General features: G+C 42.6%; 1 protein-coding gene across 3 annotated transcripts in view; it reads left to right on the top strand.

The window, feature by feature from the left end:
- GMDS (GDP-mannose 4,6-dehydratase) overlaps positions 1–25,883 on the top strand; it is a 638,941-nt gene that overhangs the window by 504,442 nt on the left and 108,616 nt on the right. For all 3 annotated transcript variants that reach the window (XM_012768474.2, XM_012768473.3, XM_012768472.3), the window contains exon 8: positions 15,920–16,038. In XM_012768474.2, the coding sequence (XP_012623928.1) occupies positions 15,920–16,038 (119 nt within the window). The remainder of the gene's footprint in view (positions 1–15,919; positions 16,039–25,883) is intronic.

Below are 25,883 nucleotides of genomic sequence, written 5' to 3'. Positions count from 1 at the left end.
CTCTTGCCTTTGTGAATCTCTCAGCTCTCATGTCCTACATACAGGTTCTCATTCTGAATGTGTTTTCACATTCACCCTCACAACACACTCCCAGCTTTAAAGAGTTGTCTCCCATGTTGTATGAAGGTACACATGCAATCACAGAAAGACCTCCTAAGTTATTACCAGCACTGTTTTTACTGTTGGAAACAAGATTGTTTCAAACAAACAAACAAACACAACTTTTTTTTCCTTCACTCTTTACCCTCAGTCCCAGTAGAGCTATGAGGATTTGGACCAGATGAGAAGCAGGAAGGTCTGCAGTGTCCCAATATTTCCCCCAAGGGACCCTCCCAACTGGCAAGGGGTGCCTGGGAAGTGTGGACGTCTCAGCTTCAGTGAATTGCAGCTTCAGCAGGTGGCGCTGTTTCCTCCAAGCGAGCTGCACACCTGTGCCCCCCAGCTGGGGGGTACTGTTCACTCTTTAGAGCACATGTTCAGTTCTCATTGTTTTGTTAGTGGTCCTAGCAATGTTTTAAACTAATGTACTGAGTGGGAGACAGAAAGAGTCATTCAAACTAAGAAACTGGTTCTTACTGCATTCTAGATCTTCATGCCACCATGATGACTGGGACGTCCCATTATTCCCTCTGGGGCAAACCTGCGGTCCATTTCACTGTTAGAAATATAATACTTGATTTTTTTTCATTCTTGTTTTTTCTGGAGTCAGTCATACACTGGGCGATCTATGTGAAAGAAGAAAGAAAGGAAGGAGAAATTGTGTAACTGTCATACCGTCAAGTGTGTTCATTCTCATGCTGACCGAGCTCTGGAATATCTGTGCACATGCAATCTGTGGGCCTCGCCAGATAGCGCCTTGGGAGTGGGGGATTTATCACTTGGCAGGCGGCTTACTCTCGAGGAGACCCTGGGGTTTTATCTCTGTGCCCTTGGAGAATTGATTTCCTGAATATTTCTCCAAAGACCTAATTCACTGACTCTTCAGCCCACTTGTGTAGTCCTTTCACTGAACTCAGAGCTGAATTTGTTCTTTTTCATTTTGGTTAAGAGGACATACTCCAGAGGACAGCTCAGGCAGAGGAGCTGGCCTAATTGGAAAAGACGCTTTCATTTACTGTCACGTGTCTGGATGACCCGTGGCTCACATGGGCCAGCATCTTAGACCAAGTCCTCCAGCTCCGGAAGCACAAGTCATGCTCACTCACCTTGTTGTTCCCTCAGTGACCTTAGAAAGAATTTGTAGAGATGGGAACCAAAGATGGAGCAGAAAGCCTGATCACCCCATGTGTTCACCAGCTCATTTTCAGAAGCAGTGAAAGAACACTAAATATTCTGCCTGCACCCATAGTAGTATTTTAAAACTGTTAATACTAGCTTAAATATTAATTTAATTAAATATTAATTTATGATCTGTGTAGCAAATGTTCAATAACTGTTCTTTGATGCTCAACATTCCAGAGGATTTCAAAGCAAAGAAAAATGTTAGGGGAATACATTTAAAATTTAGTTTTGAAACCTATCAGTTTGAGGCTTTCTAAATACTTTTAATAAGTACAATGCAAGGAAAGCACTATCAAGTACTTTGAAAAATGAGCAGGGATGTGAATGTGATGAGCTTGCTATGCTTTATTTTGAAGACCCAGTACATTGCTCCTCTTCCTAGGAAGGTTCAAATCCTGAAGTTAACACCTGCCTTTTCATAAACACCATCCTCAAAGCTCTCTTTCTCTGAAGGTTGGAGGCTGAAAGAATGAAGCACAAATCCTCTCAGGGCCAAAAGTTGCGTCATATCCCTGTGTGATCAATAAGCGCATTGTGGTGGTTATTTCATAGCTGATTGACTTATATGTCTACAAGCCAACACTTGACTTGAAAGGCTGGTCTGGTTGCTTGCCGTGTGAGCGTGGCCTTTCTAGCCTGCCTGGCAGCCAGCTCTGGGACTGCTCGCTCCTGACCGCAACCTGGGTACAGCCCTGTAGTTTCGTTGTGAGTAACCCACCCACTGGAGCCCGCACTTCTCTGAAAGGGCATTTTGTCTTTTCAGACAGTACCACATGGCAAGATAATTAGTGTCAGGGAGGGAGAAAAACAATTCAAAACCGCATCCAATACCTGGCTGTGGACTCTTCAGCTTTGAGGAGACAGAAAATGTGATGGCTTTATTTTTCTGAATAATTGGGATAAATGCAAACAATAGTAAGGAATTGAGCATTTAATGATGCGCTAATACAGGAAAGCATAAGTTAATAAAAATTGCCCCCATGTTTCTCAGTTCATTATTAAAACATACCATACTTCTTGGCTATTCTGTAATTAGTTTATATCATACTATCTTTTAATTCATGTCAGGACCTTAGATATTGTAACTTCCTTTTAGAGTTTTTATATTCCTTCTTGTTAACGTTTTGTTTCATTTTTAGGGAAAGGGATTCTTATAGTTTTGTTGTCTCCAATGTTGCTTTTAATTTCACCAACTGTGGGGTAAATAAATCATTTTGTGCTTGGAAGAAAAATTGGCAGGAAAGCAGACTATGTGACGGACTCTTGCTTTTCGTTGCTCGTGAGATTTCCCAACTGGAGCGTCTCTTTTATTTTGCCCCTGGCTAACATCTGAAGATCAGTAATAAAGCTCTATGCAAATACTTTCACGTATTAAAAGAACAATATTTTGACACTCATTGACACAAGCAAAAAATACAACACTAAATTAGTGTTCAGGAAAACAATGAAGACATTGTTCATTCACATGAAATGAATGTGAAAAATGTTGTGTTATATTAACAAAAAAGGTTGCTCCTCAGAACTAGACCTTTAGCATTTGCCTACATGACATTACTTATGGCATTGTACAGCAATAGAAAAGTTTTTTGTTAACTATCTTGAGCAGTTGTTGATACTTGGCAGACTATTGAAAATTTTAGTCACCAGTATATAAATGTTCAGAGTCTGCTAATTTGTTTCTCTAAAGACTTTTTAAAAATGTTTTTGGATATTTGAGAGTTTTTAAATACTTGATAAGTCAAATATTTTGAAACTGTTAATTATAGGCTTGTTTTTCTAGATTTCATCTAGAGTTAAATAGACTTAATAAAAAAATCTGCTTTGACTATCTATGTGCTTTTAAAATAATTGAGCTTCTAGAAGTACTCTTGATTTTTATTTTAAATCTTGAAGCAGACAAATGGGCTTTTTGCTTGGTTTTTTTCAGTAGTGTGGACAGGCCCCTGTGGGGAGGGGGAAGTTCTCTTGAGATTATTGGGTATGTGTGTGTTTGTGTGTGTGTGTGTGTGTGTGTGTGTGTGTGTGTACTCACACATATAGTGGAATTTCCTTTCTTCCTGTATCTCTCCATTCAAATATTACTATTAAAATTCATGTTTTCTTAAATGTAACTGGCTTCCTGTTTAATCTGCATTGATCAAGGACATTGCAGAGTCAGCATGAGGAAATCATTGTGACAACAGAAACATCACAGTCATGGGTAAGATCAAGTCAGTAAGTACGATTTGACTGCCCAAAAGAACAAAGCTCATATACTCTTTATAGTGGGATATTTTTATATTTAGCAAACAAAAATTAGAGAAAGAATGATTAAATCTAATTCTATTCAAGAATATTTTTAAAGAGGACCAAGTAGAAGAGTGACTTTTAACTTGCCATCCTGACTTTGTGAATTAGAACCTGGAGGAACACATTTGAAATGTGTCTCAACGAGCAGGATGCGTGGGGCACTGGTTACAATTACAGAGGTGGCGCCTGTCCTGGCTTTCTGTCCTCAGAGGCACCAAAGGGTGGGAGGTCTTAGGTGGCTGGGACCCTTAGGGAGGCTGGGGATTGACAGCCCCTGGTGGGGAATCTCTGGATGCTCCACCTTTGCTGTGCTTTGATTGTCTTTCTGCACTCCACCCTCCTTTCATGCTGCCAACTCTCCCATGGGCCGTGCTTGTTTCGGTGGCTGGCTGGGCTTACGGCAGTCTTCCCCACTGGGTCCTGATGCCACGGTGGTGCCTCATCCCCCCTGGAACTGCCTTCCCAGCACTGGGTGCAGAGCTAGTGCAGGACTGGTCCCATAGACCTATGGGCCAGAAGTCTTCTTTGGTCTTTAGCTGTCTTCATCCAAGCTTGTTGGCACAAGGAGCAGAAATCAACTAAAAGAAATTCAAGGAAAATGGGATTTATCATAAGGAGCCTGAGGATACTTCACAGGAATGAGGGAGTGAGGTCTGCTTTCCTCCATGTCTCTCCCCTCATTGCCCCTCACTGTGGGCTTACCCTCCCACTCCTCTGCCCACACAGGGTCTCCTTCGAACAAGGCCCCACATGCCTCCCGTTAGCATTGGCAGGGACTGGGCTCTGGCCAGCTCTGGCCCTGTTGACAGTCCCACAGGCCACCAGATCCAGTGCTCAGCACCGTCCTGCTGGTTCAGTCTGTGTCTCCTACTACAAATGCCCTGAGACTCTGATTGGCCCAGAATGTGTCAGGTCTCCATCTTGATAAGGAGCTGGGGGCCAGGGAGCAGCAGGCACAGAGACAGGTCACCTGCTTAAAATCCAGCTGCTGTGACTCACCCCTTTAGCAAGAGTGGTGGGTGGGGTGGGCAGGGATAGTCTTACTTATTAGGAGGAAGGTTTTAGAAAGGAACCACGCCTGGTGGCTCCCTGATACTACCAGGCGCCTCTGTCCCAGAAGTTCTTTCTTAAATCAGATGTTGAACTTTTAAAACCCTTTTTCCTATGTTAACGTTGGAAGTCCTTGGGCTAGGCACAGTGTCTTCCTTGTCTGTCCCTACATAGTATATGCCCAGACTCTAGCACTGTGCCTGGCACCTAGCAGGCACACCCTAAATATTTCCTGACTGCCTGGGCGGGTCCCCGGGCCAGCTTAAGAAGTCTGTGTGGCTATTCCTAACTACCCTGTACAGCAGAGTCTCTGCGGGAAAATGCATTCCTAGACACAGCCACCAGGAAGATGCGGGTTGCCATGGTGCAACAGGAAGACCACAAGAAAGGGAGTCTGGGTTCCACCCTAGCTCTGGCTCTTAGTAGGTGTGTGACTCTAGGCAAGCCGCTTAATTTCTCTGGTTTCAGTTGCTTCATCTTTAAAATGAGTTTAATTGAATGAGAGCATTGCTGAGGCCCCTTCCAGCTATAAAATTCTGTTGCTCTGACTAACAGATCAGGATTTAATTCACCCCACCCTATCAGTCTTCCTTCCCCATGCTATTAATGGTGCGAGGTTTGGTCATGGAAATGAACTACATTCTCCCAGGCACCAATAACTCTCTCAAGATATATAATCACCATTGCCGTCATCATCCTGATGATAAATTATAGTTCCTCAGCACTTCCTGTGTTGCAGGCACTTTACATATGTTAACTAATTTAATCTTAAAAACAGCCCCACGAGGTAGGTATTATTATTATTCCCATTTTAATGAGGCAATAGAACAGTGAGTAACCCACCAGAAGCTACCTAGTAGACAGTGCGGCTGGGGTTCACACACTGTCTGATTCCAAGCCTGAGCTCTGGCCACTGAGGGGTTCTCAGTATGGTTCCCAGACCGGCAGCCCAGCTTCACCCTGGACCTTGTGACAAAGGCACACTCTCTGGCTCCACCTAAGCCTATGGAATCAGAAGCTCTGGGGCCAAAAGGTGCTGGCAATCTGTGTTCTAACCTTCCAGATGATTCTGACGCATGCTAAAATTTGAAAATGCCTGCCTCCTCTCTTCAGCGCTACATTTCACCAAATCCTTAAGTACTTCGTAGGTGTTTGCTGCCCAGTATTCCAACTGAGGGGAGGCCCGTGGAAGAATGAGACGGGCATCCCGATGACAGATGCCCATGAGTTAGGAGCTAGCTGTCCTGCTGATCAAGCTCTCTCTGCACACCGGCATCACTGGTGAAGGCACTATGGACGAAGCCGGTGGTGGGGACAGCCACAGAGCACGGAGGAGAGGCGGTGCCCCTCCAGCCGTGCCGCACAGAAGGCGAGGCGGCCTCCTCCAGGAAGCACCAGAGAGCCTCTCTGCAGGCCGGGCACACAGGACTGGGGTGGTGTGTCACTGGAGAGATGTAATCTCCCCCTTGAACACAAGCCTGGTCTTTAGCCCTGCGTGGCCCAGTGTGGCAGCCGCAGCCTCAGGTGGCTACTGAGCACTCAAAGTATGACTCTTCTGAATTGAGATGCGCTGTAAAGACAAAATACACACCAGACTTCAAAGACTTAGTACATAGAAAAGGAATGTGAAATATCTGAATAATGTTTTATATTGAAATGATAACATACTGGATATACAGGGTCAAGTGTATATGGCTTGCATTGTATTTGTATGGTGCTGTTTCAGACCAGTCCTGTAAGGTCCTGTTTATATCTGCCTTAATGCATGTAATATGATGTGTATGTAGGTTTTATTTACTGGTGGCAATGATTGTCAGCATTAGAACCGAGAGGCCTATGGCAAGGCTAGGACCTGCTATTCAGAAGAGCCCACAACCAGCCTAGAAGCTGGATTCTCAAGGTCAGAGTCAGACCAAGAGGCAGAATCAGGTGGTCAGGATGACAGGCTTGAAGAATAAAGTCATGCAAAGGCCAAAACTGGTCTCCCACGAATAGGTTTAGGCAGCATGGCCAGGAACCAAGAGCCGGAGATGGACCATCAGGTGGTGGTCATGAGTATAAAGAAACTTCCTCAAGCCTACCAAGAGCATTTACATTGTTCCTACCAGGCCAGGAACTAATTCTAGAATGGCTTACCTGGGCATTTGAGTGGGAGCAGGTAATTGGAAACACCTGGTGGAGGTGGGCGGCTGGGCACGCTCCAGGAAACAACCACTTCTGGGAAGTATGTTGTGACAGAGGGCGATGTTAGGGCCAGTTAGAGCATTTGTTAAATTATAGTGACTCAAAAGTGAGCTTCTGTATCCCAGGTGTCAGCCAGTGAATTTTTTTTGCCCTTATGTAAACCTGTCATGGCACAGTGTTAATGACAGATGGAGCTTTGCATAGAAACTGCAAGAGGAAGCAATAATGCTTATATTAAAGACAAATATAGTAGTTTCATCGCTATGTGGAAATAATCCACTGATGCTATAGTCGTCACAAGATAGTGCTTTGTGGTAGATTGTTTCTGGAGGTGGCAGCAGTAGCCTCCCCCATGCGGCATGCCCTTTTCAGTGTGACCGTGCCCCTCCCTTCTCCCAGAAAGGGCAGAGTCTCTTTCCCCTTAGTTTGAAATTGGGCTAATGCTGTAACCGATAGCATGTGGAAGAAATGACACTGAGTAGCTTCCAGGCCAAGGCCTTATGAAGCTTTGTAGCTTCTGTTTTGCCTTCTTGGAAACACCCCCCATGAAGAAGCTTGGGCTAGACTAAGGAATGGCAAGAGGGCATGTGGCGAGAGTGGCCGCATGGAAGAGACCTGAGGTGCATCCGGCATTCAGCAGCAGACCTCTGAGGGAGGCCGGCTCAGCCCTCATGGCCAACACCACCAGACACAGAGAGAATCCATGTCTGCTGAGCCTTCATTCGTTCCTGACATGCAGAATCACAAGCAATTAAAAGGTTGTAGCCACTAAGTTTTAGGATGGTTTATTAAGCATTGATAGGTAAATGAAACAACCTTTATTTGTATGTGCATTTTTCATTAAGGTTCTTTGATATATATATATAATTTGTATGGTCAAATAATTTGGGGGTACATATAATTGTTTTAGATAATTCTTTTTTTTTTAGAGACTGTGCCTTGCTCTGTCACCCAGGCTGGGTGCAGTGGCCCAATAATAGCTCACTGTAACCTTGAACTCCTGGGCTCAAGTGACCTCCCTGCCTCATCCTCCTGAGTAGCTGGGACTACAGATACATGACACCACACCTGGCTAATTATTTTATTTTATTTTATTTTATTTGAGATGAGGTCTCACTATGTGGCCCAGGCTGGTCACCAACTCCTGGCCTCAAACAATCCTCCCATCTTGGCCTCCCAAAATGCTAGGATTACAGGCATGAACTACTATGTCCAGTCTAAGATAATTCTTTATACACTCATTCAGTATATATTATGCTGAGTTCTATGTCCAGCAAGTTATATAGGCTTAGTCCTTATCTTCTGAGATATCATACTTTTAAAAGGAATATATAGAGATATATCATTTTTTAAATGAGCAAATAAGGGCATTTTCATTCAATACTCCTTCCCTGAAAACAAGAAAAAGAATAAAATAAAGCAAAAAGAAAACTTCAGCTTCATTGTAACAATGAAATTGACCATAACTTGAATTACACGATGTTAGGAATTTAAGAGAGATACCATGAAATTTGGAGAAAAATGAGACTGGATGCTAGGAACTATTCCTACAAGCTGTGGATTTTGCTCAAAATATTTCAGTCCTAACAGGCCCACAAAATAATGCCACATCGAAGTGGAGACATCTACTTCTGCACTGCAGAATGGCAGGAAGGTGTTGCTGAAGGAGATGCCTATTTTATTGTCACTGGCACAGCCTCTTAGCTGAGGGACACTGCAGATTGTGATCTGGAGGGAAAGCAAATATCGCCAGATAGCATGAAAGTGCCCTGTGATTAATGGACTCTTCTGTGAGCCACACTACCCAGCGAATGCTGAGAGGTTATGACAGCTATGTCCTGGGGCAAAGCACGTCATGAATTTGTTGAGAGGGTTTAGAGCAGTCTGAATTGAAGCTGTAGGCTTCCCTCAGTGTACATTCCTGCTCCTCCTCTTGAGATTCTTGAGCAAACAGCCAGCCTGGTTCAAGTGTAGTACTATTAGAAAGGCACTGTCGCAGAATCTATGCCTGGATGGGAGTAGGGCGAGGATTGCCAGGAGAAGAAAAGGAGAATAAGTGAAGCAGATGAACAGTACATATCATGGAGGGTATCATTCAAATAGAATAAGTAGCTAGAGCTCAGATAATTGTTCTCCACAGATTCAAAGAAATTACAGGCAGCATTTTTTGGTTAGGTTTACTTAAAGCAAAGGTGGACAAATTACAGTCCGTGGGCTCCATAACTGTTTTATTGGAGCACAGTCATATCCATTTGACTGCATGTCATCCATGGCTGTTTTGTGCTATTGACAGCAGAGCTGAGTAGTTACAGAGCTGAGTAGAGACCATATGGTTCACAAGCCTAAATATTTACTATCTGGCCCTATAAGAAAAAAATTTACTGTCCCCCTGGCTTAAATAAAATAACTGAAAGAGATAAAAAGCAAGCTGGTAGTCATAAAGAAAAGTATGGAAGAGAAAAAGAAAATCATTACAGAAATTGAAGCCACATTAGCAACAAAATTTAAAGTGAATGTTACTAAAACAATCAGGCAAACAGGCTGGAGGAAATCACATAAAATCGTATGGGAAAAAATAAACAAAAAAGATTAAATAAGAGAAGATAGAACAAAAAGAGGTACAACATATACATAATTGGTGAGCCTGAAACAGAAATGGAACAAAGAGATAAGATATATTCAAAGATAAATTTAAGAAATAAATTCATAATTAGAATCTGCTATTGAAAGAACAGATGATATCTCAGAAAAATTGACTCAGAGTAATACAAGACTAGGAACTTTTAGGTTTTGTATTGTTCCATAAAAGAGAAAAGTTAATCCCAGCCTTGGAGCTTATATCTGAGAGTACCTAGCAAAAATAACAAGATAATTACAAGGCAGATTTTGGCATAGGCTCTTTCAGTACATATGGTGTCAATGCAGAAGGACATATTAGCAACAAAAAAAGAAGCAAGAGCTATATAGCTTTCTATATTATGTTCTATTTTTTGGTGTTTTTCTTATCTAATTTTTTCCTGTTCAGTAACTTTATATCATTAAAATGTCTGAAATATCCTTAAACTAAGGAATCCACATGCCACAGCATTTTTGCCAATGAAGAAAATTAATAGATTAAGAGGGCCATAAAGCTAGACTTTGGTTTTATGCCATTTGATTTTGTTAATATAATTTTATAAGTGTGTCTACACCCAGATAGTGTGCATTGTACTTGTTAGGTATGAATTTACTCATCCTCTCTGCTCCCCTCCCACCTGCTTGATTTCTGTTGAATTTTACTACCATATGTACACTTGAGTATTGATCATTTAGTTCCAATTTAATAGTGAGTTCATGCAGTGTTTGTTTTTCCATTCTTGTGAGAATTTGTTTAGGAAGATGGTATCCAGTTCTATCCAGGTTGTTACAAAAGGTATTGGTTCACCTGTTCACCTTTTTTATGCCTGATTAATACTCCATGGTATACCGTATTTTATTAATCCACTCATGTATTGATGGACATTTGGGTTGTTTCTACATCTTTGTGATTTTGAATTGTGCTGCTATAAACATTTGAGTGCATGTGTCTTTTTTTATAAAATGTCTTTTTTTTCTTTGGGTAAATACCCAGTAGTGGGATTGGTGGATCAAATGGTAGGGATACTTTTATTGATAGTTCTTTGAAGTATCTCCATACCACTTTCCACAGAGATTGAACTAGCTTGCAGTCCCATCAACAGTGTATAGCTGCTCCTTTCTCTCCGCATCCATGCCAGCAACTGTTGTTTTAGGACTTTTTGACAAAAGCCATTCTAACTGCAGGTAGGAGATATCTCATTGTGGTTTTCATTTAGATTTCCCTGATGATTAGAAACATTGAGCAAAAATACCAATGTCATTTTTTTTGTAGATCTAGAAAAAACAATTCTGTGCTTCATACAGAACCAGAAAGACCCCAAATAGCCAAAGCAACCTTAAGCAAAAAGAACAAATCGGAAGGCATCACTTTACCAAACTTGAAGCTATACTGCAAGGCTATAGTAACTAAAATAGCATGGGACTGGCACAAGAACAGAGACATAGACCGATGGATTAGAACAGAGAACCCAGATAAAAAACCATTCTCATATTGCTATATAATCTTTGACAAAGCAGACAAAAACATACATGGGGAAAAGAATTCCTATTCAATAAATGGTGCTGGGAAAACTGTATAGCCACATGTAGAAGACTGAAACAGGATCTGTGCCTCTCACCACTCACAAATATTAATTCACGATGGATAACAGACTTAAACCTAAAGCATGAAACAATAAGAACTCTAAAAGAAGAGATTGGAAAAACTCTTATAGATATCCACCTAGGCAAAGAATTCATGAAGAAGACCCCAAAGACAATCACAACAACAACACAAATAAATAAATGGGACTTGATTAAGTTAAAAGGCTTTCTGCACAGCCAAGGAAACAATCAATAGAGTGAATAGACAGCCTACAGAATGGGAGAAAGTATTTTCATGCTACACATCTGATAAAGGGCTAATAACCCGAATCTAGAAAGAATTCAAGCAAATCAGCAAGAAAACATCAAACAACCCCATTAAAAAGTGAGCAAAAGACATGAACAGAAGGTTTTCAGAAGAAGATAGACTAATGGCCAATAAACAAATTCCCATGATTTTTATTAGAATTGGTCTTTCCCCTCTGGAAGATAAAATTTATATAGATACTGCTTTAAGATTTTTATGACAGTAGCATCTAAAACACAAAAGCACAAGGCTGAAAAAGCAGCAGCAGTCAAATACACAGAGTTAAACATAACCTTGATTAACAATTCTTGTTATTCATGGATGCCAGCTCAGTTAATAAGTGTTTGTGGCTTGGATGCTGAGCTGGAGGTTAATGGTGAGGTAGAAGCAATTGTAGAATCCAGATTTTTAAGACAAACACACATCACACCACGAAAGGCATGCATGGAATCAGGTGTAGTCAGTCGGCTGTGGTGATGTACTTTGGGTGTTCTCCTTCACTGGTCCAGCTGTGAACAGACTCCAGAGCTGGAAACTTGTCAAGCAAATAGGAACTTCACCGTGAGCCTCCGTGGCATTTCCACATTCAACATTTGAATGGCCGAATGGGACACTGTGAGAGAGGGGCATTTGTATTTGAAAATTTTTTAATTAAAGTTTTATTTTGACTTCTCTAAATTGGATTTGTAGAACAGATAGGTCAATTATATAGTTACAGTAGCACACATGTCCAAATTTAATATTTATACCCATCTCTAGTTGGCTGTCAAATGTCAATGGTATGGAGTCACATTGTCCTTAAACTTCATGTGCCTTAAAAGCAAAATGAATACAAGACATGATTTAAAAACTCCACTGTTCATTGGCCTTTAAGGGACATTTTTATATCAAAGGAGGAATCTGAAGCCCTAGTACATTCATTCACTGATTTTCTTTCCTCCCTGTGAGCTGGATTAAAAGACAGGAGAGTTTTTTCATGTGCAGGGGTAATCAGGTCAGGACTAAAAGTAAATAAGTATCTGAGGAAGTGGATGAGCCAGTCACATCCTCAGAGGGCACTGAAGGAATGCGGGAAGACGCTGTCTTTTTCCTCCTTCTTTCCTTCAAAGACAAAGAGAGAATATTGACGTCTAAAACATGTAACCTCAAAATTGCTCTTCTCTCAGAAGCCAGAGCTGGGTGGCAATGTGATCACAGATCATGGTCTGGCCGAGTCATGGGTCATGTGGGCCAGCCTGTGAGCAGGAAGGTGAGAAGGGGCAGCTCTTGCCTCAGTTGTGCCATCCATCAGAGGATAAATGGGGCAGATCCGAGGTGCAGCTGGGTGAGGAGGCGACGGCTGTGTCCTTCTCACACAGAGGCCTTTGTCTCCTGGACGTGGTCTGGCATTGCGGTGGGGTGCACTCGGCCTGGGCTTTGTGGCAAATCACTAACCCATTATCACGCCAGAACACAGGATCATTTATCTTCTAATCCAGAGTGTCACCTGTTCTTCATTTACCAGTCAATAACCATTAATTATGCTCGGTGGAAATTTAAACAAAGCCCTTTCCCTCTGTTAAAACCAGTAAACTATTCAGTAATAACAAATAAATCTGGAGTTGTATATCCTTTCCCTTCCCATTCCCAGACTGGAGTCTGGCACAATATGAACTTTAGAGGAAATGCCTAGAAATTGATAGGTCAAAGGCCACAGATAGTCTGATGGAGAAGAAAAGAGCAGATTCTTGGCTGTTGCTCTCTGGAAAAGAGAGGCTCCTTACTGACCCCCGATCCCTGCCGGGTCGCGCAAGCACCAGGCACCTGTCCCCGTGTTTGAAGTGATCCACGTTAACCAGCAGTCATATTTTCTCCTTTCATTTTTTAGCAAATCCTTGCTTTCTTTCACATGACTAAAAATAGGATTTTTATATTTTGAGACCATTCTAGCACAGCAGAATGTTTCTAAAGAAATAAAATAAGCTGAGTGGTCCTGAAAGACCTATTTGGAATGTTATTTTTAGAATGGGAATTTGAGTCAAACACATTTAAGTATATTTACCCCCTTACATCTAATCCCTGCAGAAGAATGTTCAAATAGAAATTCTAGCCAGAAGCATAATTTAATTTTTCTTAAAAACTCTGAAAATATTTTGGTAAAAGCCAAAACAAGTCTGTGTGAGTGTGCGTGCGCGCGTGCCTGTGTGTGCGCGCGCGTGCACCAGCGTGCACCCCCTAAGTGGGGCGGGAGGGTTGGCTTAGTTGGGAAGGGTGGCTGGAGGGCAGGCTGGGTCCCAGGGAAGCCACCATGCTGTGTGCTGCTGGTCACAGGGAAACCCAGCGAGACAGCAGGAATTCATTCCAATGGCTAGACTTGGGACCCTGGTGTGGAGTCCAGGCATTCCCAGACAGATGAGGGGACCGGGCGCGCCAGGCCGCGGGAACTGCACATGCAGCCACACACCTGCAGAGCAGCCGACCCCCTGGGCCGTCGCTCATGCTCAGGCCTTGGCGCCCCTTCCCAAAAAGCACCCCTCTGAGGGGCTTCGTGACATGTGGTGTTGGCCACAGGCTTTGCCAGTGGGGCCTGGGCTGCATTCCAGGCCCCGCTCCTCCTCTTGGCCCCCAGCATTTAACAGTGCTCAGGAAGCTACCAAGGTGCTGTAGACTCCTTCTCCTGTGTGGCCTATCCCAAGAAAGAGAATGGCTTGTATTATGTGCCTTTTAAAACTGATCAAACTTTATTAGTGGTAGCAGTAGTGTAACATTGAAAAAGTGCTGAGACTTAATTTATCAACCATGATCTCTTAATGCAAAATGAAACTATAGATATTTCATTAATATGAACAAAACTTTCTCCTAGCCAAGGAGAAATTTCATCTGTCAGTTACTTTACAATATATCAGTAAACTTGAAGCTATCTTCATTGTCCCATGCAGCGTGCCACATCTTCAAGGCATGTAAAATGCCCAAGATGTCATCTTCTATCGGAAAAAAATGTAATTTAAAACAGTCTTGTAACAGGCCAAAAATATCTATAAGAAGTAACCTCAAGTAAGAAAGATTTATTTTTCTTTTTTAGAAATCCACCACAAATTCAAATGAATAAAGCAGGATTAAACTTTTTTGGTGGCATTTTTTTAAGAGAAAATAGGCTGTCTCATTGATTTTAGCAACCTATTTTCAACTTATTCAATAGTGGCTAGGCAGACACCAACCGAAATAGTTTTGTTTAAATGTTAGGACAACAGTTCAATGCACATAACATTGGGGGCTGTGTTATAATGAAGTGTATACCCTTTTTACCTATTTTATTTTGAGAAGAGGGTGGAAGTGATAAAAAATATCGATTTTTTTTATTTGGCTTGGATTTTTCCTAAAGAGATGTGCTCCTGTTGGATACCTGCTGCACTTAATTTTTTTAAATCTATATCTCCTATCTGTTAAAAATCTTCAAAATTAATGTGGAATGACAGGAAATGGCAGGCATGTGAGCTGTTGATAGCAGCTCTCCTAACCAGCGGGGCCGGGCTCTGATGGCACCACCAGTTTGTGTCTTGGACACGCAGCTGCATTTTTGCCCGACCAGATTCCTGGTTTTTGTAGAGAATATATACCTATATGATACAGCCATTTAGATCAGTGGTCCCCAGCCTTTTTGGCACCAGGGACGGGTTTCATAGAAGACAGTTTTCCAGACTGGAGGTGGTCAGCAGAGCTCGAGTGGTGATGTGAGCGATGGGAAGCGCTGTAAACACAAATGAAGCTTTGAAGCTTCGTTTGCTAGCCCACAGCTCACCTCCTGCTGAGCAGCCCTGTTCTCAAGTTTCAGGGAAGACAACTCTTCCTCAGGGGCAGGAGGAGGTGGGCTGGGAGGGTGTGGGGGAGGGGGAGCTCAAGCGGTGATGGTGATAGTGTGGCCCAGTTGCTAACAGGCTCCAGCCTGGGGCTTGGGGACCCCTGATTTAGATCACAGTGTGGGAGTTGAGTACCTGACCTTGAAATGCTGCCTTATGAAACTCTTAACTCTGATGTAAATGTTTTCATTCTCAGACAACATTTAACAATACTAGTACTCTTCATCGCATGATCCTTTTTCTATTAATCTTGTTTATTTTGCTTTTTGATTGGTAAATTTTCAAATTTACTGTTCAAAATTTGCTTAACTTTTGAGAACAAACATCTGTCTTTAAGTGATTTTTCCTTGCCTGCCATCTATGATATAAAGAAAAATTAGATAATTTTTTAAAACTGTTCTTTTTATAAATAATATCATAAAAAGGTTATTAGCCACAAATCTTGCTTGATATCACATTCCTCCAAATTGTGGTCCAAGGATCTGTTGCATGAGGATCACCTGGGACATTAAAGATAAAGATTCATAAGACACATTTCCCAGGCCTCTGAGTTCACGCCTCTGCAACTGTGGCACCAAACATGTTCCCCACGTGATTCTGATGTGCATGATAGTTTGAGAACCGTTGTGACAGTGGTTAGAATACTGTAATAAAATCACGCTTATTTTCTAGCTACACGTCCATATCTAGTTATGTGCAGTGGACAACATTGTATTTCCAAAGTGGCTGCTGAATACAACTTTGACATGAATTTCCCTCGTTTTGTCCCTAGGCAATGTGGCTGATGTTGCAGAATGATGAGCCAGAGGACTTTGTCATAGCTACTGGGGAAGTCCATAGTGTCCGGGAATTTGTCGAGAAATCCTTCTTGCACATTGGAAAAACCATCGTGTAAGTATACCTGAAAGTTGTTTGCTGCTTGACGACCAGATGTTTGCTGGCAGGTGTGCCCATGCGCTTGTTGTTCTGCCTTGGTTCTGTTCGTCATCTTCCCTTTCCCTCCCTTGTAAAGCAGTACAGGGCGTCTCAGTGTGGGGAAGGGGCTTTGTCCTTCGCTGCGTAAGTTTTAAATTTTTTTGTCTTGGTTCAAATACCATCTTCCGTGAGTTTACTATGGCTAATTCTACTCTTACCAGATCAATATCATAACATTAAACAATCTTTTGAATACCTTCACTTTATATTTTTAAAATTTGAAACCATCAAAAAATTCCAGAAAAGTTTCAAATACATTACAGTCTTTTTTCTCTGAACCACTGAGAATAAGTTGCTGACCTGATGTCCCATCACCCTGAACTTTTGTGTGTATTTCTTACAAACAATTACATTCTCCTACAGAAACTCGATACAACCATCAAACTCAGGAAATTCATAATAATAAATTATTATCATCTAATCCACAGATTCCACTTGAGATTTGGCAGTTGAGCCAATATTATACTTTATATTGAAATGATCTGGTTTGTAATCATGCACTACATTTACTTGTGTTGTTATATGAATTTTGAAGTCAGATTTTTATTTGAATATTTGAAATATTTGTGGGAAATCCTCCATTATAGATAAAAGATTCTTTTTTATTTTTGGTGATTTTTTTCATTGTGGTAAAATATAGATAACATAAAATTTACCAGTTGAACCCTTTTTAAATATATAATTCAGTAGTATTAAGTACATTCACAATGTTATGCAACCATCATCACTATCCATTTCCATAACTTTTAAAAGTGATTTCAAGCAGAAACTCTGTATCCATTAAATAATGATTCTTCATTCTCCCTTCTCCCAGCACCTGGTAACCTCTATTCCACTTGCTGTTTCAATGAATTTGTCTATTCTGGGTACTTCATATAAGTGGAATTATATAATATTTGTCCTTTTGTGTCTGGCTTATTTCATTTACCGTAATGTTTTTATAGTTCATATTATAGCACTTCCTTCCTTTTTTAAAGGTTGAACAATATTCCATTGTATGTATATACCATGTACACTTTGATTATCCATTCATCTGGTAATGGACATGTGGATTATTTCCTCCTTTTGGCTAATGTAAATAATTCTGCTTGTCCGTGCATGTAAAATATCTGTTTGAATTCCCGCTTTGAGTTCTTTGGGATATATACTTAGAAGTGAAATTACTGGATCATATGGTGATTCTATAGCTTAACTCTTTGAGAAACTATCAAATTATTTTCCAGGATTCATTTTAAAAACATAAAAAGGACTTTCACTTCTGGCCATGGTGGAATAACAGAAACCAGATTTAACCTTCTATTTTAAAAAACTAGGAAACTAGACAAAATACATGAAGCAACTGTTTTAGACATAGAACAACAGGCAGTACATGACTGTGTTCCCTGATAGAAAAAAAAGGAAACAAGGGAACCCTGCAGTCACCTTGCCTTTCTTCCTGTGGGCATAGTCTGGACCATGCAGCACAGAAGAGAACAGCAAGCAGAGAACAACTGTCTTGCTGAGTTAAAGAGGCAGCAACCAGAATTCAAGGGTCAAGTCTGAGGTACCTGGACTTTGTGGGCAATGTTCTAGAAAGAAGGGCTCTACAAAGAAAAAGAGCTCCAGAAATCTAGATAGGGGTACCCTGAGTCTTTGCAAAATAATAAGATGCATGTATGCAAGAAACTCCCCAAGCTCGGAGAAAGAATCACCTGGGAGCTGGGAGTTGGTTTCTTAGAGCTTACCCCAAACTGGAAGGCATTCAGGTTTCAGCCAGCCATGATGGGGAGACCTTGTTGATTTCTCAGAGATTACAATATAGACTCTGGAAGGGCTATGCCTCAGTAATCGGGCTAAATATAAGTTTCAAAAGGATCAAACTGGGCACAAATAACTTAGCTTCCTGCCATGACAAAGTCCAATATTATTCAAAAGAAGACAGAAAATCTAGTCACTCAACAATGTAAAATTTATAAGGTTCAGCATTCAGTCAAAAATTAGGAGGCATGTCAAGAAGCAGGAAAACATGACCTATAGCCAAGAGAAAAATCAATAAATAAAAACAAACTGAGAAATAATAAACATGATATGAGTACATGAGAATGTTAAAATAACTATTATAATTATGTTCAAGTATTTTAAGAAAGACAATAATATATTGAAGAGAGAGAGGGAACATATATTTTTAAAAGAACCAGCTAGAACTTATAGAGATGAAAATGAAGTATCTGAAATGAGAAATTCACTGTTGGCATTGAGAGATTAGATACTATAGAAGAAGAGACTAGTGAAGGTAGACAGAATACTAGAAATGATTTAAGATGAAGCACAGAAAGAACAGTTTCAGTGACCTATGGGACAATTACCAAACATCTTAACATGTGTAATGGGAACCCCAGGGGAAGCAGGGGAGGGACACAAAAAGAATTAAATAATGGCCAAATTTTCCCAACATTTAATGAAAATAGTAAAATCATATATCTAAGAGGCATAATAAACTTCAAGCAGAATAAACACAAAGAAAGTCAAATCAGTATGCCTCATACTCAAAATTCTGAAAATCCTAAAAGTAGCCAGAAAAGAAAAATAATTATTTACAGTGTAACTCAGTTTTATTACCAATTGGGAAAACACTTTTATAGAACTTCAGGAGCACATGTTTCATTGTCCCAAGGACACTGCTTTAATTTATTTATTTCCTGACTTGGTCAATTCCATACTCTATGCAATGTAATGTAATGTAATATAATATCATGGTTAAAAGCGCACATCCAGTGCCATACTTCCTGGGCTTGAATCCCAGCTCTGCAATGTCTTAGGACATTTACTTATCCTCTCTGTTTCTCCACTTTCAAAGGGAGATATAAGAGTCCCTACCCCCAGGTATGGGGTGAAGTATTGATGGGTAAGTATATGTAAGTCACTTTAAAAACAGCACCTAACACATCTTAAGCTCTCTATATAAGTATTTGCTATTAATGAAGTGGATAATTGATTAAAAACATTTGTCAACAATGAATTCAAGTGGTCAAGAAAGTATAGAAACAATAAGTTTGGGCAACTGATTATGTTTAGGGACAAGAAACATTGTAAAAAAAAAAAAATCACACTAGCATTTCATGCCTGGGTGACCAGAAGAAATTTAACACACTTAGGGAAGATAAGCAATTGCAGGAGGAGGAACGAGCTTGTTTAGATTGCATTGTGTAAATGTGGTGGATCTGGTGAGACTTCTCTTCCTCTCTAACACCTGACCCCTTCAGAGACTTGCCATTTATTAGAGTCAGAACACCTTTGTGCTGTACAGTAGGGTTTCTAAGTAGAAACCTTAATATGCTGTGAATCTCTTGGGATCTTGTTAAGATGCAGGTGCTGAGTCAGTAGGTCTGGGTGGGCTTAGACTCCACAGTTCTAATGAGATCCAGGGTGATGCGGGCGCTGCAGGTCTAGGGGCCACGTTTTGAGTAGCCAGGCCTGAGAGAGTTACAGAACCTCCAGTTCGAAATGAATCTTGACAATTACCTTTTTTTCATTCTACCTTATTTTTGTCACTTGGGATTTTACCTTCCCCAGTAGACTAGATAGTAGGCTCCTTCAGGGCAGAATTTGGTGTCTAATTCCTTTCTGTACCTTTCATTGTGCCTAGCACAATGTCAGTGCCAGACATATGGTAATTAAATAGAGACTTTAATGAATCAATAATGGAAATAGAATTTTTGGAATTTGGGAAATCTGATTTGAGAGTTTTTCTGGTTGGGGGAGTGTTGCTCAAAAATGAAAATACTTAAAAATTCTAGGGCTTCCTGTGAGAGCAGGTCAGGGGGCATCTGCAACTAGCTTAGTTCCCTTCCCTTGTTTTGTGTCTGTTCCTCACATCTCCAGTATTCATAAGATTATTTAAGTGCTAATTGAATTTAATTGCAATTGAATTAATTTATCATCTGATAAATAAAGGTAAGAAGAGTTCTCTGGATTTCCTGTCTCTGTTGTTAATCAGTAAGGAATGCTCTCTCACAAGACAAAGACACCCACAAAAGCCAGAGTGACACCTCCGTTCTCCTTCTCCCATGGTTTAGAAAGAGGTCAAAAGGTAACTGGGAGTTCCAAAGTACACAGCCACAGTCTCCATACATTCTTCTGTCATCCCATGACTGAACTGGTCCCTAATGTGAGATGAGATGCTACACTTTGATAAAGCAAGTCACCCAGAGACTGAGGAACCCTGTGGTTTATTCGGCAATCATTAAGTACCCAATCCCACCAGTTCTTGATGAGCCAGGTGTTTTCAAATCAACTATTTAATTTATTGAGTAGTTTGCTTCAAAAATTACACTAGGCAATCTGTCAAAGATAGCCTTGGAAATAAGAGAATGTCCAAAAGCTTATTTGGGGGTAAACATTTAACATGCTTTCCTATAATTTTTACATGTTAAAATATTAGACATTGCATAAATCCCAACAAGTGAAAGTCCATAAAGCCACAGCTAGTATCCTTGTTTCTAGTTGTCTTAAGGTAATTTTGTTTCTGTATTGCAATATGTACAGCAAATACTTTTAATTAGAATCAATTTATAAAAGTCATTTTTCCTTGACCTACATTTTCTTCCTTACTTAGCCAGCTGACTTATAAATTAGGAAACGTGTTGGTGAGGGTGTAGAGAAAAGGTAACCCTTCCTTGTACACTACGGGTGGAAAGGTAAGTTAGTACAACCATTGTAGAAAACCGTGGAGATTCCTCACAATATTGAAAATAGAATTACCATGTGATCCAGCAATCCCACTATGGGTATATATCTAAAGGAAGTGAAATCAATATCTCAAAGAGATGTCTCTGCACATTCATGTTATTGTGGCACTGTTTACAAGAGCCAAGATATGGAATCAATCTGAGTGTCTAATAATCATGAATGGGTAAAGAAGATGTGGCACATATACACAATGGAATACTATTCTACCATAACAAAAAATAAAATCCTGTCATTTGTTATAATATGGATGAATCTGGAAGATATCATGTTAAGTGAAATAAGCCAGACATAGAAAGATAAATACTATATAATATCACTTATGAAATCTTAAAAAAAATAAAAGATGATATCATATAAGCAGAGAGTAGAATAGTGACTACCAGAGACTCTGGGGGGAGCAGGAAGGAGAGGATGGGGAGACACTGGTCTACAAAGTTGTCTTCAAAGTTGCAATGAGATAGAAGAGGTAAGTCCTGGTGTCTGCTGCACAGCAAAGTGGCTAAAATCAATAACACTGTACTGTATATGTCAGCAGCTGGAAGGGAGGATTTTGAGTGTTGTCACCACAAAGAAATGATAAATGCATGAGGTGTTGGATAAAATACCCTGATTTGATCATTATACAATATACATATATATCAAATTATCAAATTATACCCCATAAATATATATAATTATAATATGTCAATTAAAAAATTAAGAAAACAAAAATAAGAATACTCAGGATAAAAAGAGATAGTGCCCAATTATTATTTTGTGACATTTTGTCCCAATATACTTCCAAGTTTATGAATAAATGTTATCAATTCATGGCCTAAAAATAAATACATTTGTTTGGCATAAAAACAAGGAAACTATATTAGAGAAAATAAAGAATGGGAAGGCAAAAATAAGCTTTTTTTTTTCAAATTTTACATTTTACATTATACAACATGGGGAGTTGAAAATGGCATAAAAATAAAAACCAAGAGGATGTAAGATAATCTTTGCAGTATAAATTGGTCATGAAGATTATCTTTAGGCCCTTTATTTTTTGAAGAATATATTTCATATTTCAAATATACTGTCCATATGCTTTTGTGGACTTAAAAACATGTTGCTGGATTGATTATGTTTGTGGTTGAGATTTTTTACATATTTTAATATAAAATTCATGTTGCTTCTAAATAACCCCCTAAATTTTTTATTAAGATGTATAGTCTAACAGAAATTAATATCTGATACTCTATAGCAATCACTTTTTTAAATGAAGAAACTCTCAAACATAATTTAACAAATTTATATTGTATGTGTAACATAGTTTATATTTAAGCTAGCCTAATGAGAAAAATAAGATGTAGGAAACATAACATCTTATTCTTTAAAAATATGTGCACTTTTGTTTGTGTTTTTTTTAGGAATCAAACATGATATTTTATTATTAGGAGTATTCTATTAAGCTCCAAAAGTTGTGAAGGATGTTGTATATGAATGATTTTTTAAGTGTGACTTATTATGCTAATAAAACAAAGATTTAACCATAACGAAAACCATAACGAAAGTATATTAAGAAAGGAAGAAAAGTGAATGGACATTGTTTGCATCAGCGTGGCCTCAGGGCCCAGGCTCCGGCAGGGCCGCTCTGCTCCTGCTCCACAGCGCGCCTCCGCCGGCGGTGCTCCTCACGGCGCGCCTCCGCCGGCGGTGCTCCACAGCGCGCCTCCGCCGGCGGTGCTCCTCACGGCGCGCCTCCGCCGGCGGTGCTCCTCACGGCGCGCCTCCGCCGGCAGTGCTCCACAGCGCGCCTCCGCCGGCAGTGCTCCACAGCGCGCCTCCGCCGGCAGTGCTCCACAGCGCGCCTCCGCCGGCAGTGCTCCTCACGGCGCGCCTCCGCCGGCAGTGCTCCTCACGGCGCGCCTCCGCCGGCAGTGCTCCACAGCGCGCCTCCGCCGGCAGTGCTCCACAGCGCGCCTCCGCCGGCAGTGCTCCTCACGGCGCGCCTCCGCCGGCGGTGCTCCTCACGGCGCGCCTCCGCCGGCGGTGCTCCTCACGGCGCGCCTCCGCCGGCGGTGCTCCTCACGGCGCGCCTCCGCCGGCGGTGCTCCTCACGGCGCGCCTCCGCCGGCAGTGCTCCACAGCGCGCCTCCGCCGGCAGTGCTCCACAGCGCGCCTCCGCGGGCAGTGCTCCTCACGGCGCGCCTCCGCCGGCAGTGCTCCACAGCGCGCCTCCGCGGGCAGTGCTCCTCACGGCGCGCCTCCACCGGCAGTGCTCCTCATGGCGCGCCTCCGCCGGCAGTGCTCCACAGCGCGCCTCCGCCGGCGGTGCTCCTCACGGCGCGCCTCCGCCGGCGGTGCTCCTCACGGCGCGCCTCCGCCGGCGGTGCTCCTCACGGCGCGCCTCCGCCGGCGGTGCTCCTCACGGCGCGCCTCCGCCGGCGGTGCTCCACAGCGCGCCTCCGCCGGCAGTGCTCCTCACGGCGCGCCTCCGCCGGCGGTGCTCCTCACGGCGCGCCTCCGCCGGCGGTGCTCCTCACGGCGCGCCTCCGCCGGCGGTGCTCCTCACGGCGCGCCTCCGCCGGCGGTGCTCCACAGCGCGCCTCCGCCGGCGGTGCTCCTCACGGCGCGCCTCCGCCGGCGGTGCTCCACACGGCGCGCCTCCGCCGGCAGTGCTCCACAGCGCGCCTCCGCCGGCAGTGCTCCTCACGGCGCGCCTCCGCCGGCGGTGCTCCTCATGGCGCGCCTCCGCCGGCAGTGCTCCACAGCGCGCCTCCGCCGGCAGTGCTCCTCACGGCGCGCCTCCGCCGGCAGTGCTCCTCACGGCGCGCCTCCGCCGGCAGTGCTCCTCACGGCGCGCCTCCGCCGGCAGTGCTCCACAGCGCGCCTCCGCCGGCAGTGCTCCACAGCGCGCCTCCGCCGGCGGTGCTCCTCACGGCGCGCCTCCGCCGGCAGTGCTCCACAGCGTGCCTCCGCCGGCAGTGCTCCTCACGGCGCGCCTCCGCCGGCAGTGCTCCACAGCGCGCCTCCGCCGGCAGTGCTCCACAGCGCGCCTCCGCCGGCGGTGCTCCTCACGGCGCGCCTCCGCCGGCGGTGCTCCTCACGGCGCGCCTCCGCCGGCAGTGCTCCTCACGGCCAGGGCGCCTTCCACTGCCACAGTCAGAGGGGAGAGCCTCGGAGAGCAGTGCACTGTCCCTGGCGCCACGGAGTCCTGTCATCATCTCTAGACCGGTCACTGTAGCCAGAGTGTGGCGGTTTCCCAGGCCTTGGGGCTGTTGTCAGGGAGCGCGAGCTCTGGGCCGGGAGGCACAGATGGAAGTCTGCTGTTTGCATGGGGGATGTGAGGCAGACGGGCAGTCTGCAGTGTTCCGTGTGAGCCTGGAAGCATGGCAGGAGCCATGCACCTACTCACTTTAATTCCAAGTCTGGGGCACTCTTGCGCTGAGGGGGAAACTGAGGCACAGTGCAGGTCAGTGTCTTCCCCAGGTCACTAAGCTAGAGAGTAGTAGAGCCAGGATCTGAAATGAGTGTTTTCTGACCCAAGAGGCCCCTCTTTCCTTTATGTTGCACTTTTCGTCCTTCTCATTCATATCCTTTCAAAAAACTTTGTGATGTGATATTTGCAGTAAAAACAGACCCAGGCATGCATGCCTCGAGGAAAGGGAAGCCACAACCAAACTCAAAGAGAACAAAAGCAGCTAAATCTTGGCTTTGGGGCTTTCAAAAACCCAAGCTCTGATGAAATAAAGCAAGATTTGAAGGATTTTTCCAATGATAATTTTCACTATAATGTTCTTAAGCTCTGTCATTAGAAACAAATTGCCCCCTAAACCACAGCACCTCTCAGCTCTATGAGCGCCTGCCATCCCTTGGGTCTGCAGGTCTGCCGCTGTAAGCAGTTGATTAGAAAAGCATCATCTCGTTCCCAGTGTGTCCACAGAGGGTGTTCTGCAAACACTCAGCTGAGAACAAGTGGCTATCCCCAAAGCCAGCTGGTCTAGAAAGTCCTTCCAAGAATGCCCACGGTCACCCTGATTTCCCTGGCTTTCACAGTTAGCGTGGTGGTGGCAGCTAGACAGAAGCCACCATGCTTCCTCCCTAGAGGGCTATCAAAGCTGTCCTATGAAGAAGGGATCACGAGGACCTAAATTCAGCAAAGAGCATAGAAAAAGGAGGCATTGATTCAAGAGAGACTTAGAATCAGCAAGATTTCATGAACAATTGGACGTATTGATAGAAGGCGAAGGAGCACGGAGGTTTCCAGATTCATTAGTGGTGCCGTTAAGATAGAAAGCTCTCCGTCCTCATATTTTTTACCTGCTTTATCAGATAGAACAGTCAATATCTGAAACAGTCTCACTTTTGCTGTTTTCAGATCTGTTGTGTTTTCCCATTTCTGCTACTGTTTTTAAAAATATCTCTTGTAATGTTCACCATTTAGAATCTACACAAATATTCCCTCTTGAAGTCTTTTACATAATTTGAGTAATATTTGCTTTGGATTTATCAGAAAACAGCACATTAATTAATTTGAGTTTGGGTTAGTAGAAGATAATCAAGGGAATAGGTCAGTACCACATACAATCCTGATAAAATTCAAGGCAGTATTTGTTAATTAAATTCTCATGCAGTCATTCGTAGTGAGAGGACAGCCTTACGACAACAACTGTTTCCTTCCAAGAGCATTGCCGGTTGGTTGTTTGAAGGAGGTTGCATTGTTGAGGCTGTTTTGTTTTTCACTTTCCCATCAGTTTATTGCTAAATACTAAATGTGCAAAGGAAAGACTTTTCCACTTCAATTAGAATGACAGTAGGATAAGCCAAACAGGCAAATACTTGTCTTGACTAATTTTCTGTCATTAATCTAGTTAAATTTTAAGAAGACAGTTGTAAGAATAGCCTGCAAACATGTGAGAACCCACATCTGCCCCTTGCAGGAGGGGGGGCATATTTCACACAATGGAAATATTCAGTATAGTTTGTGGTATTGTATTTACATTTTCAGTAAAAACAACAAGGGTAAACTTATAATATTTAAAAAAAGAAGCTCATTTCTAAAA

Source organism: Microcebus murinus, chromosome 15 (genome assembly GCF_040939455.1).
Source record: "Microcebus murinus isolate Inina chromosome 15, M.murinus_Inina_mat1.0, whole genome shotgun sequence".
Taxonomy (NCBI): Eukaryota; Metazoa; Chordata; class Mammalia; order Primates; family Cheirogaleidae; genus Microcebus; species Microcebus murinus.
This window is presented reverse-complemented; position numbering and strand designations above follow the sequence as displayed.